General features: G+C 44.1%; 1 protein-coding gene across 1 annotated transcript in view; it reads right to left on the bottom strand.

The window, feature by feature from the left end:
- CAPN13 (calpain 13) overlaps positions 1 to 12,533 on the bottom strand; it is a 94,678-nt gene that overhangs the window by 51,914 nt on the left and 30,231 nt on the right. Inside the window, exons 3-4 of the mRNA XM_089777171.1 lie at positions 2,686 to 2,758; positions 1,602 to 1,720 (exon numbers count right to left, since the gene is read on the bottom strand). Of these exons, the coding sequence (XP_089633297.1) occupies positions 1,602 to 1,720; positions 2,686 to 2,758 (192 nt within the window). The remainder of the gene's footprint in view (positions 1 to 1,601; positions 1,721 to 2,685; positions 2,759 to 12,533) is intronic.

Here is a 12,533-nt window from a genome sequence, read left to right as displayed (position 1 = left end):
ATGAAAGCATCTTGGCTGTTATTGGAGGAGAAGGAGAAGGGCGTGTACTGATTTGCAGGTGAGAAGACAGGGAAAACATATTTTTCAAATATTGAATATATTTGTATCCTTGGAGATTAAAGGTTTGCACCTCAATAATCTTTTTGAGGATGTCTCATGAAAGAAATTCTATTTTGCCGCATTTTAATCTATGGTCAGCTGCTTTATAGAATCCTAGAATACTAGAACTGGAAGGGTCCTTGAGAGGTCATTGAATCCAGTCCCCTGCCCTCATGGCAGGACCAAGCACCATCTATCCTGTATTATGTTCCTCTGCCTCCTGGAGATGAGCCAGGATTGAAACACCTAGTATTACTAGGAGCAATGGAACACAAGGACATTTAGACTGAATAGCAAGAGAATTCTAATATAAAGATCTGTTACTCTAGGGAGTAGTCTCTCTAAAGGAAGTACATTAGTTCTATTGCTAGCAACATCATTGTTCGACTGGACAAAGTAAAACAGAATGCACTTGAGAAGAATTTTGCTTTGGGAGTGAGGGAAAGGACAAAATGATCTAATGATTCATTTCCATCTTTAGTTTCTGGGACTAAAATCTCCTTCTTATGCTAAATCCCCTGGGGAGAGATCATATGATACTTGCTCTTCTCCCCATCTAATCTCTCAGAGTTGAGTAAGTGGTGCATGTAAAAAGGTAACATATCGATGTGGGGGATTCTGAATATTTCAAGATTAGTACATTTCAATTTCTTCTGCAAGACATTTGTCTCTTAGAATCAGACCCATTCTTGAAATATGAAAAACAGTTATCTGAGCAGCGCCAAAGGGCTTGTGATGGAATCTGGTAGGTGAAACTGCAGAACACAGAGGCTGTGTCTACATTGGCATCCCTTTCCAGAAAAGGGATGCTAATGAGACACTTCGGAATTGCAAATCCGCAGGGGATTTAAATATCCCCCGCGGCATTTGCATTTACATAGCTGCCGCTTTTTTCCGGCTCGGGGTTTTTGCCGGAGAAAAGCGCCAGTGTAGACGCGATTTTCCGGAAAATAAGCCCTTTTCCAGAAGATCCCTTATTCCTACTTGAAATTGCATCTACACTTGTGCTTTTCTCCGGCAAAAACCCCGAGCCGGAAAAAAGCGGCAGCCATGTAAATGCAAATGCCGTGGGGGATATTTAAATTCGCCCCGGATTTGTAATTCCGAAGTGTCTCATTAGCATCCCTTTTCCGGAAAGGGATGCCAATGTAGACACAGCCAGAAAGAAATGATCAAATAGACAATGAACCCAGATTTACTATCAGTTATAATGGTCAGATTTGAAACAGAGGCAGCACTTCTCATTCATCAGTGCAAGTTTGTATTTTGGACAGAACATCACTCACTAGAAATGGGCTCACCTCATAATATACACAACCAGGTTCAAATAACCTGACATTTGTGGATGTCACAATCAAGGGGGTTGGTTGAGCTCATGAGAAAATCAGGGACCACTTGCAAACTCCTGTGCAGGGGACCCACATTGAACTTCAAGTCTGCTTGGATCTGTACTCTCCCCCCAACCCAAGTGGTAGGATCACACTACTTCACATACTACTTACCCGGAAATGAAAAATCCCAGCATAACTGTGATGGAATCCTTGGTCCTTTGGCAGAACATTTTCCAGAAATTGCCTCTGTAATGTCAAAGATCCCAGGGCAGCCAGAACCCAGCAATCGCCTTCAGGGAAACAAGTAACAAACCACATGCATTTACGTGTCTTGCCTCATGGCCTCCTTCTGCCTTGCCTGGGTCTATATCTTTCTAACACTTTCCTTTAGAAAACAGGGTAAGTGCAGAAGAACTGGGAGAACCAATTTGGATATAATAAAAACATGGGCAGGTTGTCCAAGACTCAGAGACACTCTGCTTCATGGAGCATGCTGCCATCTGTCCACCCATCCATTTCCATGTCTATACTACATCCATGTCTATGCTATCTGATTGCAATGAAGGAATTGGGACTCAAAGGTGCTATGTGGAGGCATTTGGGCATCACACAAAGCTCCTTCCCTTTGTTGGCACCCTAGTTCTACAGAATAGGAAATGGTGTAGACAACCTCTAGCCCTTCAGGTAGAATAAGCAATTGGATGACAGTGCTATTTCTTCAAGAGGAACCTGTGACTACTCTCAAAAGGAAACATGGTCATGGGTTGGGGGGGGGGGGGGTGGATCTACAGCAAGATAAAGACAGGAACATGGTGCATGGATCAGAAAAATGGGTCAGTACTGACACAACAGAGCTGCACATGGAAAAGAAAACATGAAGAGTCGCCAGACAATGACTTCTGGGTCACAAGGCCAAATCCAATTCTGGTAATAGTGGGCACACAATGGAGTTGCACTATCTTTGCTCTAGGGTTGAATTTGGCCCATGGACTGTCACTTTCTGCCTGCTCTGAGTCCACCTTTCTGCAACCATAGTTATGCAAACATAAGTGATGATGGGAGTCATTCAGACACCAAAGTGCCTTGGCCCAGAGGCACTGTAAAAAGAAAAATCACACTTAATATCTGGGGTGGGTTCTCTGTGAGTGTGCATGTGTATGCAGTAAACCAAACCAAGGTCTCAGACGGCAGCAGAGGAAACTACTCTGGTCTACAGCTCAGACTGGCTAACCCTGAAACAGAGCTTTGATCTTACCTATTTCTTCTCCTTGAAGAATATCAAATCTGCTAGCACCATCCATGATTAAATGGGGATTTCTCTCTATCATCTGAAAAAGAGCAAAAGCAAAGACCAGAGTGAGTATCCAACACTTACCAGCAGTGCATCCTTCAGAGCTCTACAGTCTGTCTCATGTCACTTTCAACTGACACTCTACAAGATCATTGTTTGCTACCTCACCATAGCGGTGTTCTTTGTGATTGAAATTCATGACTGTTTATAAACCCAGGAGATGTGTTTCACATGGACTTCCAAAACTTCAGCTGCCCCCCAGAGGTATATTTCATCTGAATTATGTATTATTACCTTAGGGTACGTCTAGACTACATGCCTCTGGCGACAGAGGCATGTAGATTAGACTACCCGGCATAGGAAAATGAAGCGGCGATTTAAATAATCGCTGCTTCATTTAAATTTACATGGCTGCCGCGCTGAGCCGATCAGCTGTTTGTCGGCTCAGACTGTTTGGGATGAGGATGGGATGAGGCATACCTGGGAGGTGGACAAATGCCTTTGATGTCGACCGCGGAGCGTCCAGACTACCGCGCTGAGCCGACAAACAGCTGATTGGTTCAACGCGGCAGCCATGTAAATTTAAATGAAGCGGCGATTATTTACTATGCCAGGTAGTCTAATCTACATGCCTCTGTCCTCAGAGGCACGTAGTCTAGACGTACCCTTATAGTCCACCTAGGCAGAAATCTGTTCTCTTAAACCATCTGGGGAGTGAAAAAAGGGCCTTGGACTTCTCCCCATGTTGCCTCCCACATACAGACTGAAAGGAAAGGCTATCTTGCCTAAGTCATGCTGCCTCTCACAAGGGAAGGAGGAATTATGGTCTCCATGGCCTGATATCCTCAGCCATTCTGCCTACTGCTGAAAGAGGGGAAGACATTCTATTTAAACAGTCATGTGAGGACTCCAGTCACTCAGGCTGTGGTAAGGGGCCTATTACAGGAGAGGGTGGGTGAGGTTCTGTGGCCTGCGACGTGCAGGAGATCTGACTAGCATGATGGTCCCTTCTGGCCTTCATGTCCGGGAAGTTCTTCATCACCATGGCACGTAGGCTTTAACAGCTCCAAGAAACCATGCTGCTTCCTGGAGTTGGAGAGTGGGTGTCTGTCCTGCAGAGGAGGGAGAATTTTACACCTTCCAATCTAGTAATCAAAGATCGGGGGACTTGGGACAGCAACAGGGAAAGAGGAGGTGGATGCACTTGCCTGTAGAGAGGGCCTCAGAGAGCTCAGATCATTGGCAAGGCATCCAGAGCTGGATATGCTTTTCCAGACTTTTCCTGAGCTTTTTTGGCTTCACACATCCCTAATTTAGATTTGTCTGGGCTGTTTTGGGCCCGTTCTGTAAATGAAACTATGGATACGGGCTTATTTTCTGTGGGCCAAATTCCTAAGTCCTTACTGTTGGGTATTTTTACTCAAGCCTTAGGCAGGCAGAAGCTTCCCTGAATTCATTAAGAGTTCTGTTGGGATCATTAAAGGGGGTTCAAAAAAGAACTAGATACATTCATGGAGGTTAGGTCCATTAATACTTTTTAGCCAGGCTGGGGAGGAATGGTGTCCCTAGCCTCTGTTTGTCAGAGGCTGGAAGTGGATGACAGGAGAAGGGTCACTTGATAATTACCTGTTCTGCTCCCTCTCTCAGACATCTGAGATTAGCCACTGTTGGAAGACATGTCCATTCTTATGTTTTTAAATGCTAAGATGACAAGAGGGCTACAAATGCGGAAATAAAAGCATGGGGAAGTTGCAGAACACATGAAGTTGCAGAACACAAAAAGCATGAGGAAGTTGCAGAACACATACACCAGACTAACACAGCTACATTTCTATCACTATAAAAATTTATGTGTACCTAGGGAGCTTGGTCATTATTACACTATGGACTGGAACCAGTCTGATTAAATGAAAGAGACATCAGAAGGCCAGAGGCTGAAGAAAAGAGAGTTTTTGAACAACTGAAGATAACTTTACAACAAAGTTAGAGGAAGATTTAGGATATGAAATTAGGATTAGCTACACTTGTAAAGATTATGATAGCGGGGACCCTTCAGAAGACAAACAGATGCCAGGATGCCCAGGAAAATAATGCAAACAAATCGGAGGTCAGTCCAGCCTTGACACTGACCATTGACTAGATGAAAACAACAAAAGGTCTGGTAGCACTTTATAGACTAACAAAACATGTAGATGGTATCATGAGCTTTCGTGGGCACAGCCCACTTCTTCAGATGACCGGAGTTATGAGTATGGGATATGAAAACTGGAAATAAATAGGAAAAGGGAAGAGAAAGGAAAGAGGAAGAGGTGTGGGGGGAACAGGGCATCATTAAGTATCTGGAGAATGGGTACTTAAACCTAAGCAGATAAAGATTAAAGTCAATAGATCTTTCTGAGCAGAATCCTTCCTGTCTCAGCAATCTATCTATTGACTTTGATCTTTATCTGCTTAGGTTTAAGTACCCATTCTCCAGATACTTAATGATGCCCTGTTCCCCCCACACCTCTTTCTCTTTCCTTTCTCTTCCCTTATCCTATTTATTTCCAGTTTTCATATCCCCTACTCATAACTCTGGTCATCTGAAGAAGTGGGCTGTGCCCACGAAAGCTCATGATACCATCTACTTCTTTTGTTAGTCTATAAAGTGCTACCAGACCATGTGTTGTTTTTTTCTGTAACAGACCACCTCGGTTACCCCCTGAAGCTGTTGACTAGATGGTGGGGTATTGTATGCAGGGACATAACTAGGCTGGGTTTACCAGAGGAGCAAGCCATGGACAGGACTGAATGGAGACTGTCCCACTCCCTGTCTGTAAAGATGCTTTGGGATTAAAGAAGTCATTTGAGGGGATCTTCATATTTATGATACGAAGATGCTCATTCAAACACCTGAGTCTTTGGACAAGTGATCCTTGTATATATCTGCCTGTTGAGTAAACAGCCTGTTTTGAAGTGGCATGAAATCTTAAATGCAGAAGCAAGTGAACATGCCTAAGCAAGCAACAAGTCACAAGAGATGTAAACTATTTGACAGCTGGGGTTAGAAAAATAATTTTAGCAGCTCTTCTTTAAGCTGGGCCGGGTGCTCCCTCCCACACACTTGCTGTGACTACCCTCTGCACAACTGTGAGTCTAGCATCTGACATGACTCACGTGGCTGGGCGAACTGAACTTTAGTGAGAAGCGTCAGCTTCCTAAAACATTTTTATAGTGACGAAGAGCACAGAGAAGCCCATCAAAAGGCCCTCTCTAGGGAGATGGTGCGAAGCAGCTCTGCTGAACCAATGAATGGCTCGTGGCACCAGTACCAGTGCATCGAGCTCTTGCAAATAATCCCCCAGACTCCTCTAATCGGGAGACTTCTGCAGGGTTGCAGAATGCTGCAGATGTCCCTCCTCCCAGTCAAGAGTGCGTGAATTAGTCCTCTTGGGTTGCCCATGCTTGTGAGGCTGGGCATCACACAACCAGGGCCCTGTATCCAGCTATGTGACTAGTGTGTCGTTGGGGAAATCTCTTTTCTTTTTGCTTCCAGCTCTCCTCCCATTCTTTGTCTATTTGCACTGTAAACTTTCAACAGAAGGGACTGTCTTTCTAAGGAAGTGTTTGTATAGTGCCTAGCAAAATGTGATCCCAACATGCTACTCAGTCAAGGACCATGATAAAAAATAACCACAAGTTAATTATTCATCACTATATTGTTCTTCCTTCCCCCATTTTTGCCATGAGCGGGTGTGGCATGGCAGCATAATCCTAATTGTGGAGTCTTGGCAGCTACAGATTTGTTACAGATCATTGCGTGTACACCACATACAAGCAAGTGATAAAAACAGTTATAGATAGGAAAGTGCTGAAGAGGCTTTTCTGGGGCTCTAGTGAATTGGACTGAATATTGTAGGCGAGAACAATAGCAGACCTTACACAAACTTTGAAACCCCAGGAGAACACTAGTGATGCTGTTAGCAAGTTATGGCAATTCACTCTGAAACTCGCCCACTGGCCACAGCAGCAGATTTCAGTGCAGCCCACTGGGATGTCAGACTGGTTCTCAAGTGAGAATTCAGCTGACTTATTAGGGATGCTTCTTGCTCAGCAGCAACCAGTAATTCTCCGCTCACAAAGGAGGACACAGTGTGAAAACAGCCCAAGCTACATGTCTCAGCTGGTTTTGTAGATGGGTTAGTTAGTGAGTGTGACACAAAATAAACAAAAGTAAAATACTCTAAAAATAAAACCCACCCAAGGTTTATTCAGCTCTAATTCCAATTTGGGATGTTTTCCAGGAATCTAAGAATATGACATGAAAAGGTCCATTCTTCCAGGGTGCTTGCAGTATAGTATACGCCTGCATCTCCCTTCACAGTTACTGTGTTACAGCTTCCTGTGCATGGTGTGCAAGTGGGAGGTTGGCCTTGTGGTTAGGACACTTGCCTGGGTCTCAGAGACCTGCATTCAATTCTCTGTTCTGCCACAGATTTCCCACATCTCTTTGGTCAAGGCAATGAGGGCATGTCTACACTCGCTACATTGTACATTGACGTTCTGGTGTTCGATGTAGCAGATTCGATTTAGACCCGTAAATTGAACGCTGAGAGTAGCGCCAGCTGGTGCCTGTCCTCCTCACAGTCATGAGGAGTAAGGGAAGTTGACTGGAGTGTTTGCTCCTGTCAACCTCCTTCTGTGTGGATGCCACCAAGATCATCTTAAGCTAAGCCTGCTTCAGCTACGTATTCTACATAGCTGGAGTTGTGTACCTTACGCCAACCATCCAGGTCTAGTGTAGTCTGGCCTTAGCCTCTTTGTGCATGAGTTCCCCATCTGTAAAGTGGGGAATCAGCTCTCCCCAGAGGGAGTCAGGAAAATGAAGCATGAAAGATTGTGAGGCTGTCACACAATATGTTAATAAAAGACTTGTCAGTACCATGGATGGGATACAGATTTTGTACTATTCTGGTCGGTGTTTTAAAAAAGCTGCATGGAGGAGGCAGGGAGACTTGAACAGCAAAGCAGAGGCTTTTTGTGCATTAGCTTGGCAAGAGCAGGTGAGTGAGAATGTATCAATGACAGCAAAGTGGGAACTCATAATGGACTTTAGAGAGGACACTGATGCATCCCTTGGGAATAAGAGCAAACCCTTTCCACTTGGAACTGTGTAAAAACTGTGTCAAAAACAGAGGAGATTGTAATAACAGTTAGCAATTCTGAGCAAAGCCAGTGTGGCACTTGCCTAGTGGCTAACATGAAGTGGGAAGTATCAGAAAGCTTTGACGAGGGGGACTGGAAAGTTGGCTGCATTTTTCACGCTTCCTGTCCTAGGGAAGATACTGGAAACATTTGGAACAAAGTGTAAGAAGAGAAAAAGATCAATGGAAGCAGCAAAGAAAAGTTCATCTTGGCAGCAGGTGAAATGAGGCATTACTGCTGCAATTTTTGGCTGATATATTTTACTGAGGACTAAGGGCCCAGATTTTCAAAATGGCTCATCTCCTACCCAGGCATGAAGGGTTGAATCCAGTTCTCATCTAAGTTAATGGCAAAACTTTCATTGACTGGATTGGCTCTGGATCAAGCCTCTTATTAAGGGAGCAGGTTTTCCAGGAGAACCAGCACACTGGGAGCATATAAAGTGCCAAGATTGTTTAACAACTGAGCCATAAATGCCACAAGAGTAAGTTATTGGATGCTGAGCCATGCACCGAACAGAAGAACAACAAAGAAGCTGAAACAGTTGCAATTTGCTAATTGACATTGCTTTAGGGGGATTAGTGCAAAATGTGGCAAGGCACACAATCACTTCCAAGCAGACGTCACAATCCACCAGCACAAGAAACGCTCAAGGTACAGACAGATATTTTAAAATAGAGCTTTGATGAGTGTATGTAACTAGGATGAGTGGTTGGCTGACAGTTGGAATAGGGATATAGAGATGTTTGGATCCATTCTTCAGCAGTAATTCCATTGAAATTTCTTCTGGCACTTTTAACTAGTAGTGTCCTCCTTCCCCTCCTCATCTTTGCACTTCACCGTAGTTTTACATTGCCTCCCAAAGTCCTCAGTCCAGATAAATTCAGGGTGTGCTGAGCAGCAGCTTCTCCAATCTGGATTTTATGGGCAAAACTGGGTATCTCCTGCCATCTCCCCATGGGCAGCTGTAGCTACATTGTTAGGATAATAAACCAGAAGCCAACAAGAAAATAACTCCAGAGGCAAACACCATGCAAGCAACCACCAGCAGTGCAAAAGAAAGGAATGCAGACCTATGCAAATACGTCTGAAGGGCTCTGTGGAAGAGTAGTGAAAAGGGTAATTTCTTGACTCTCCCAGAACATTTTAGACTATCCCCAAAACAGGAAGCCCTTTCCTTTGCTTATGGTTACTTCTTTCCTTTCTATTTACCACTCATCTTCCGCTGCTGTTCATTGTGCTACCGGTTCAAGGGCTTGAGCCAAAGTCCATTGGAGTTCGTGTAAAGAAGCATATCAACTGAGGGCCAAATTCTGCTCTTAGCTACAAGGATGTTAATCTAGAGTAGCATCATTGCCTTTAATAGAGTTACTCTGGATTTGCACACTGTAAGTGGCCCTGAGATTGTAAACTCCATGGGGCAGGAGGCCTTGTCTATTCTATGTTATTAAGTCATTTACACTTAATGGAGCAAAGAATAATAAATCACTTCTATTAATTGCTACCTTGGAATAAGTCTCGAGAGCAGCCATTCTTCCTCAAGAACTGGAGAAGAAATGTTTTGGTAGTTTGATACTAGCCTGGAATTGGAGGGAATGTCTACACTGTGGCGCTATTTCCAAATAGCTATTCCGCATCTTTTAAACAAACCCATTATTTCAAAATATAACGGGTGCACTATTCCGATGTCCCTGTAAACCTCATTCTCTGAGTATTAAGGGACATTTCAGAAATGTGGTTTATTTTGAAATTTGGCACAGCGTAGAGAGGGCCAAATTAAGAAATAAGCTATTTTAAAATTAACTCAAAATAAGCTATGCAATTTGCATAGCTCAAATTGCATAGCTTATTTTAAGCAAAGGGTGCAGTTTAGACACACCCTGAGAGGCCTCACCTGGTGCAGGCTCTGTGTAAGCTCAGGCAAGTTACTTACTATTCAAACTGAGAGTGAGCCAGTTCCCCAAGAAAGAATAGCAAGAGGGCTGTTCCCTAGCTCATAAGACAAAGATTGGGAGGTGTTCAGATATTATAACAAGGGCCATTAAAGTACCAGAGAGAGGGTATGCTGTAGAAAGAATAAAAAAAGAGCTAGATAGATCTGTGGAGGTTAGGTCCATCAATGGCTGTTAGCCAGGATAGGGAGGCATGGTGTCCCTGGCCTCTGTTTGTCAGAAGCAGGGAATGGACAACAAGGGAGGGATCACTTGGTGATTATTTGATCTGTTCATTCCCTCTGGTCTGACTCTGGTCCGACCCAATAGAGCCATTCTTCTGTGGATATGTACTGCCAAATGACCACAGGCTACACAAGAAACAAAATAAGACTCTTCTCTTCCCTCATCTCCCAATAGACATTTACCTGGTTGTTTCCCTTGCTTGGTTCAAAGTCCAAAAGCATCGAAAGCATCAAATAGAGAGAATAACTATAGTGTTATTATTAGTCAAAGTCTACTGATAAGACATCAGCGCTTCAGAGAGGTCTTAGATCCTGTGCATGTGTTGGTTGTGGGAGTTCACTTCATAGGTTACGCTCCTGCTTAGTAAGCAGAGAGTTCAGTGAGATGTAACCTACTAAAACACAGACATTTTGTACATCAACTCTTTACTTTTGTTCTGCTCCAGATGTAGGTTCTCCTGTGTAATCTTTTTGGCTGTACCCTATTTTTCTTTATGACAGGCAGCCTAAGCTAGAGGATAAGCTATCCTTGTAAAACACTTATCCCAGCATCTACTAGACTACAGGTTTTATTTAAAGGAGATATGCAAATTCGGCACTAATTTGAATATCTTCTTCCAATCACATTTTCGAAAGTTAAAGTAGTCTGGATGCGGGGGGGTTTTTTGGGGAAAAAAACCCCTTTCTGGAAAAAACCGCTCTTCCTAAAAAAAAGGAGGTTTACACGGCTTTTCGAAAAAGGGGTTCCCCCCCCAAAAAAACGCATTCAGACTTTTACTTTTGAAAGACCCGCTTTTGAAAATGCGATCAGATAATTAGTGCCAAATTTGCATATCTCCTTTCAAAAAAAACCCCCATAGTCTAGACATGCCCTTAGATTAGGAAAGTTTTGCCAGAGTGGCTATTCTGGCCAAACTTCTGAGCACGGACTAGTCCATCACGTGGCTTTCCCAGTCCAGAGATTGATGCATTCTGAAGTCTCAGTCTGGTTTAGTTTGTTCGAATAGACAAAGACGCCGCTTGTGTGAAACCATCACAGGGTAGAAATGATGTTTCCATGTAATTGAGCCGTTATTTCAAACACATGGAAACACTGAGTAGGATCTTACGACTCCACACCCTTGTGACCTTCCCCCCCCCAAAAAAATTCTAAGCCTGCAATGGCCCTGCACACACCAGAGGACAGCCCTATAGACTGGCTGAATGACAGGTAGTGGGCAACAGCTGTAGTCTTTGTCACTGTAAATTTCTCATATTTCCCAGAAATTACTTGGGGCCAGTATCTCAAATTAGACTCAGAATTCCTGAATCATTCTTTTGTGCATGTGTCCCCCACGGTATTAGGGCCACTTTCTTACAGGTGGCTTCAAGCCAGTCATTGATTCTGTACATGGATGAATGCCCCCAGAAGCTGCTGGCACAGTGAAAAGTGGTCACAGGGATTGTGAATGTTGTTATTGCCAGCTTAGTTATTTTCATCACCAGTCTAACTGTACGGCACCTAGAACGTGGCCACGGTCTCTGTTTTTGAATGTAGCCAGCAGCTGAGACCTCCATCTGAAAATATGAGGAAATATATTATGTCTAGGCATGGTGAAGAATGTGGATTAAAAAAAAAAAGGCAGATTGTTCCTTAAAGAAGGCGGCATTTTATTTAGGAAGAAGGTGGGAAAGCTAACACTTTGGGTAAGCCCTGTATGTACAATGAACAAAATAAATCACCAGTAATTAAATCAATATGCTATGTGGTGCAGGCAGTGTGTGGCTGGGCCCAACTGCACACCCCCACCCTGGTCACCCCCAGGGCTACAGCACAGTAGGAGCAGTTCACCAGTGATCAGCAAGGCTGAATGTGTGGCAGCTGTGCACACAATGCGCGGCCTCTGCCCCATTCCCATTTAGCAGCCTTTCCCCAGGTAACCTCCAGCCTGGAGCTCTCTCTGTGTTCCAGGCCAAGGAGCGACGCAGTCTCACTTTGCCCCTACCTGCTCCCTCTCAAGGGCCCTCTCCCACAGGGAGGCAGATTATACAAGAGAAATGCCAGAGGAGGCTTCATTCCCAAGTGGCTTCAGGCACCATCTGGAGGCTGGGATGGTGTGACTAGAGAAAACCCTGTGACTGGAGCCGACTGGTGCGGAGATGCACGTAAATCGGAGGGAGACTTCTCTTAGAAGAGAATCCATTGATAGAGATTCTCTAAGCTGTAGTCAGAAAGAGAGGAGGGGAAAGGACAAACCATGGGCCAGAGCAGACAAACAACCACATACAAAGGAATCCAGTGCATCAGGGAAGGGCAGACAAATAAGCAGTGGCAAATTTTTAAAGTGCTTCTACACAAATGCTAGGAGTCTGTCTAATAAGATGGGTGAACTAGAGTACCTCGTATTAAAGGAGGAGATTGACATAATAGGCATCACTGAAACCTGGTGGAATGAGGAAAATCTGTGGGACA

Source organism: Pelodiscus sinensis, chromosome 3 (assembly GCF_052426305.1).
Source record: "Pelodiscus sinensis isolate ZL-2025 chromosome 3, ASM5242630v1, whole genome shotgun sequence".
NCBI classification, from domain to species: Eukaryota; Metazoa; Chordata; order Testudines; family Trionychidae; genus Pelodiscus; species Pelodiscus sinensis.
Note: the sequence above shows the minus strand (reverse complement) of the source record. Positions and strands in the feature narration are given on the sequence as shown.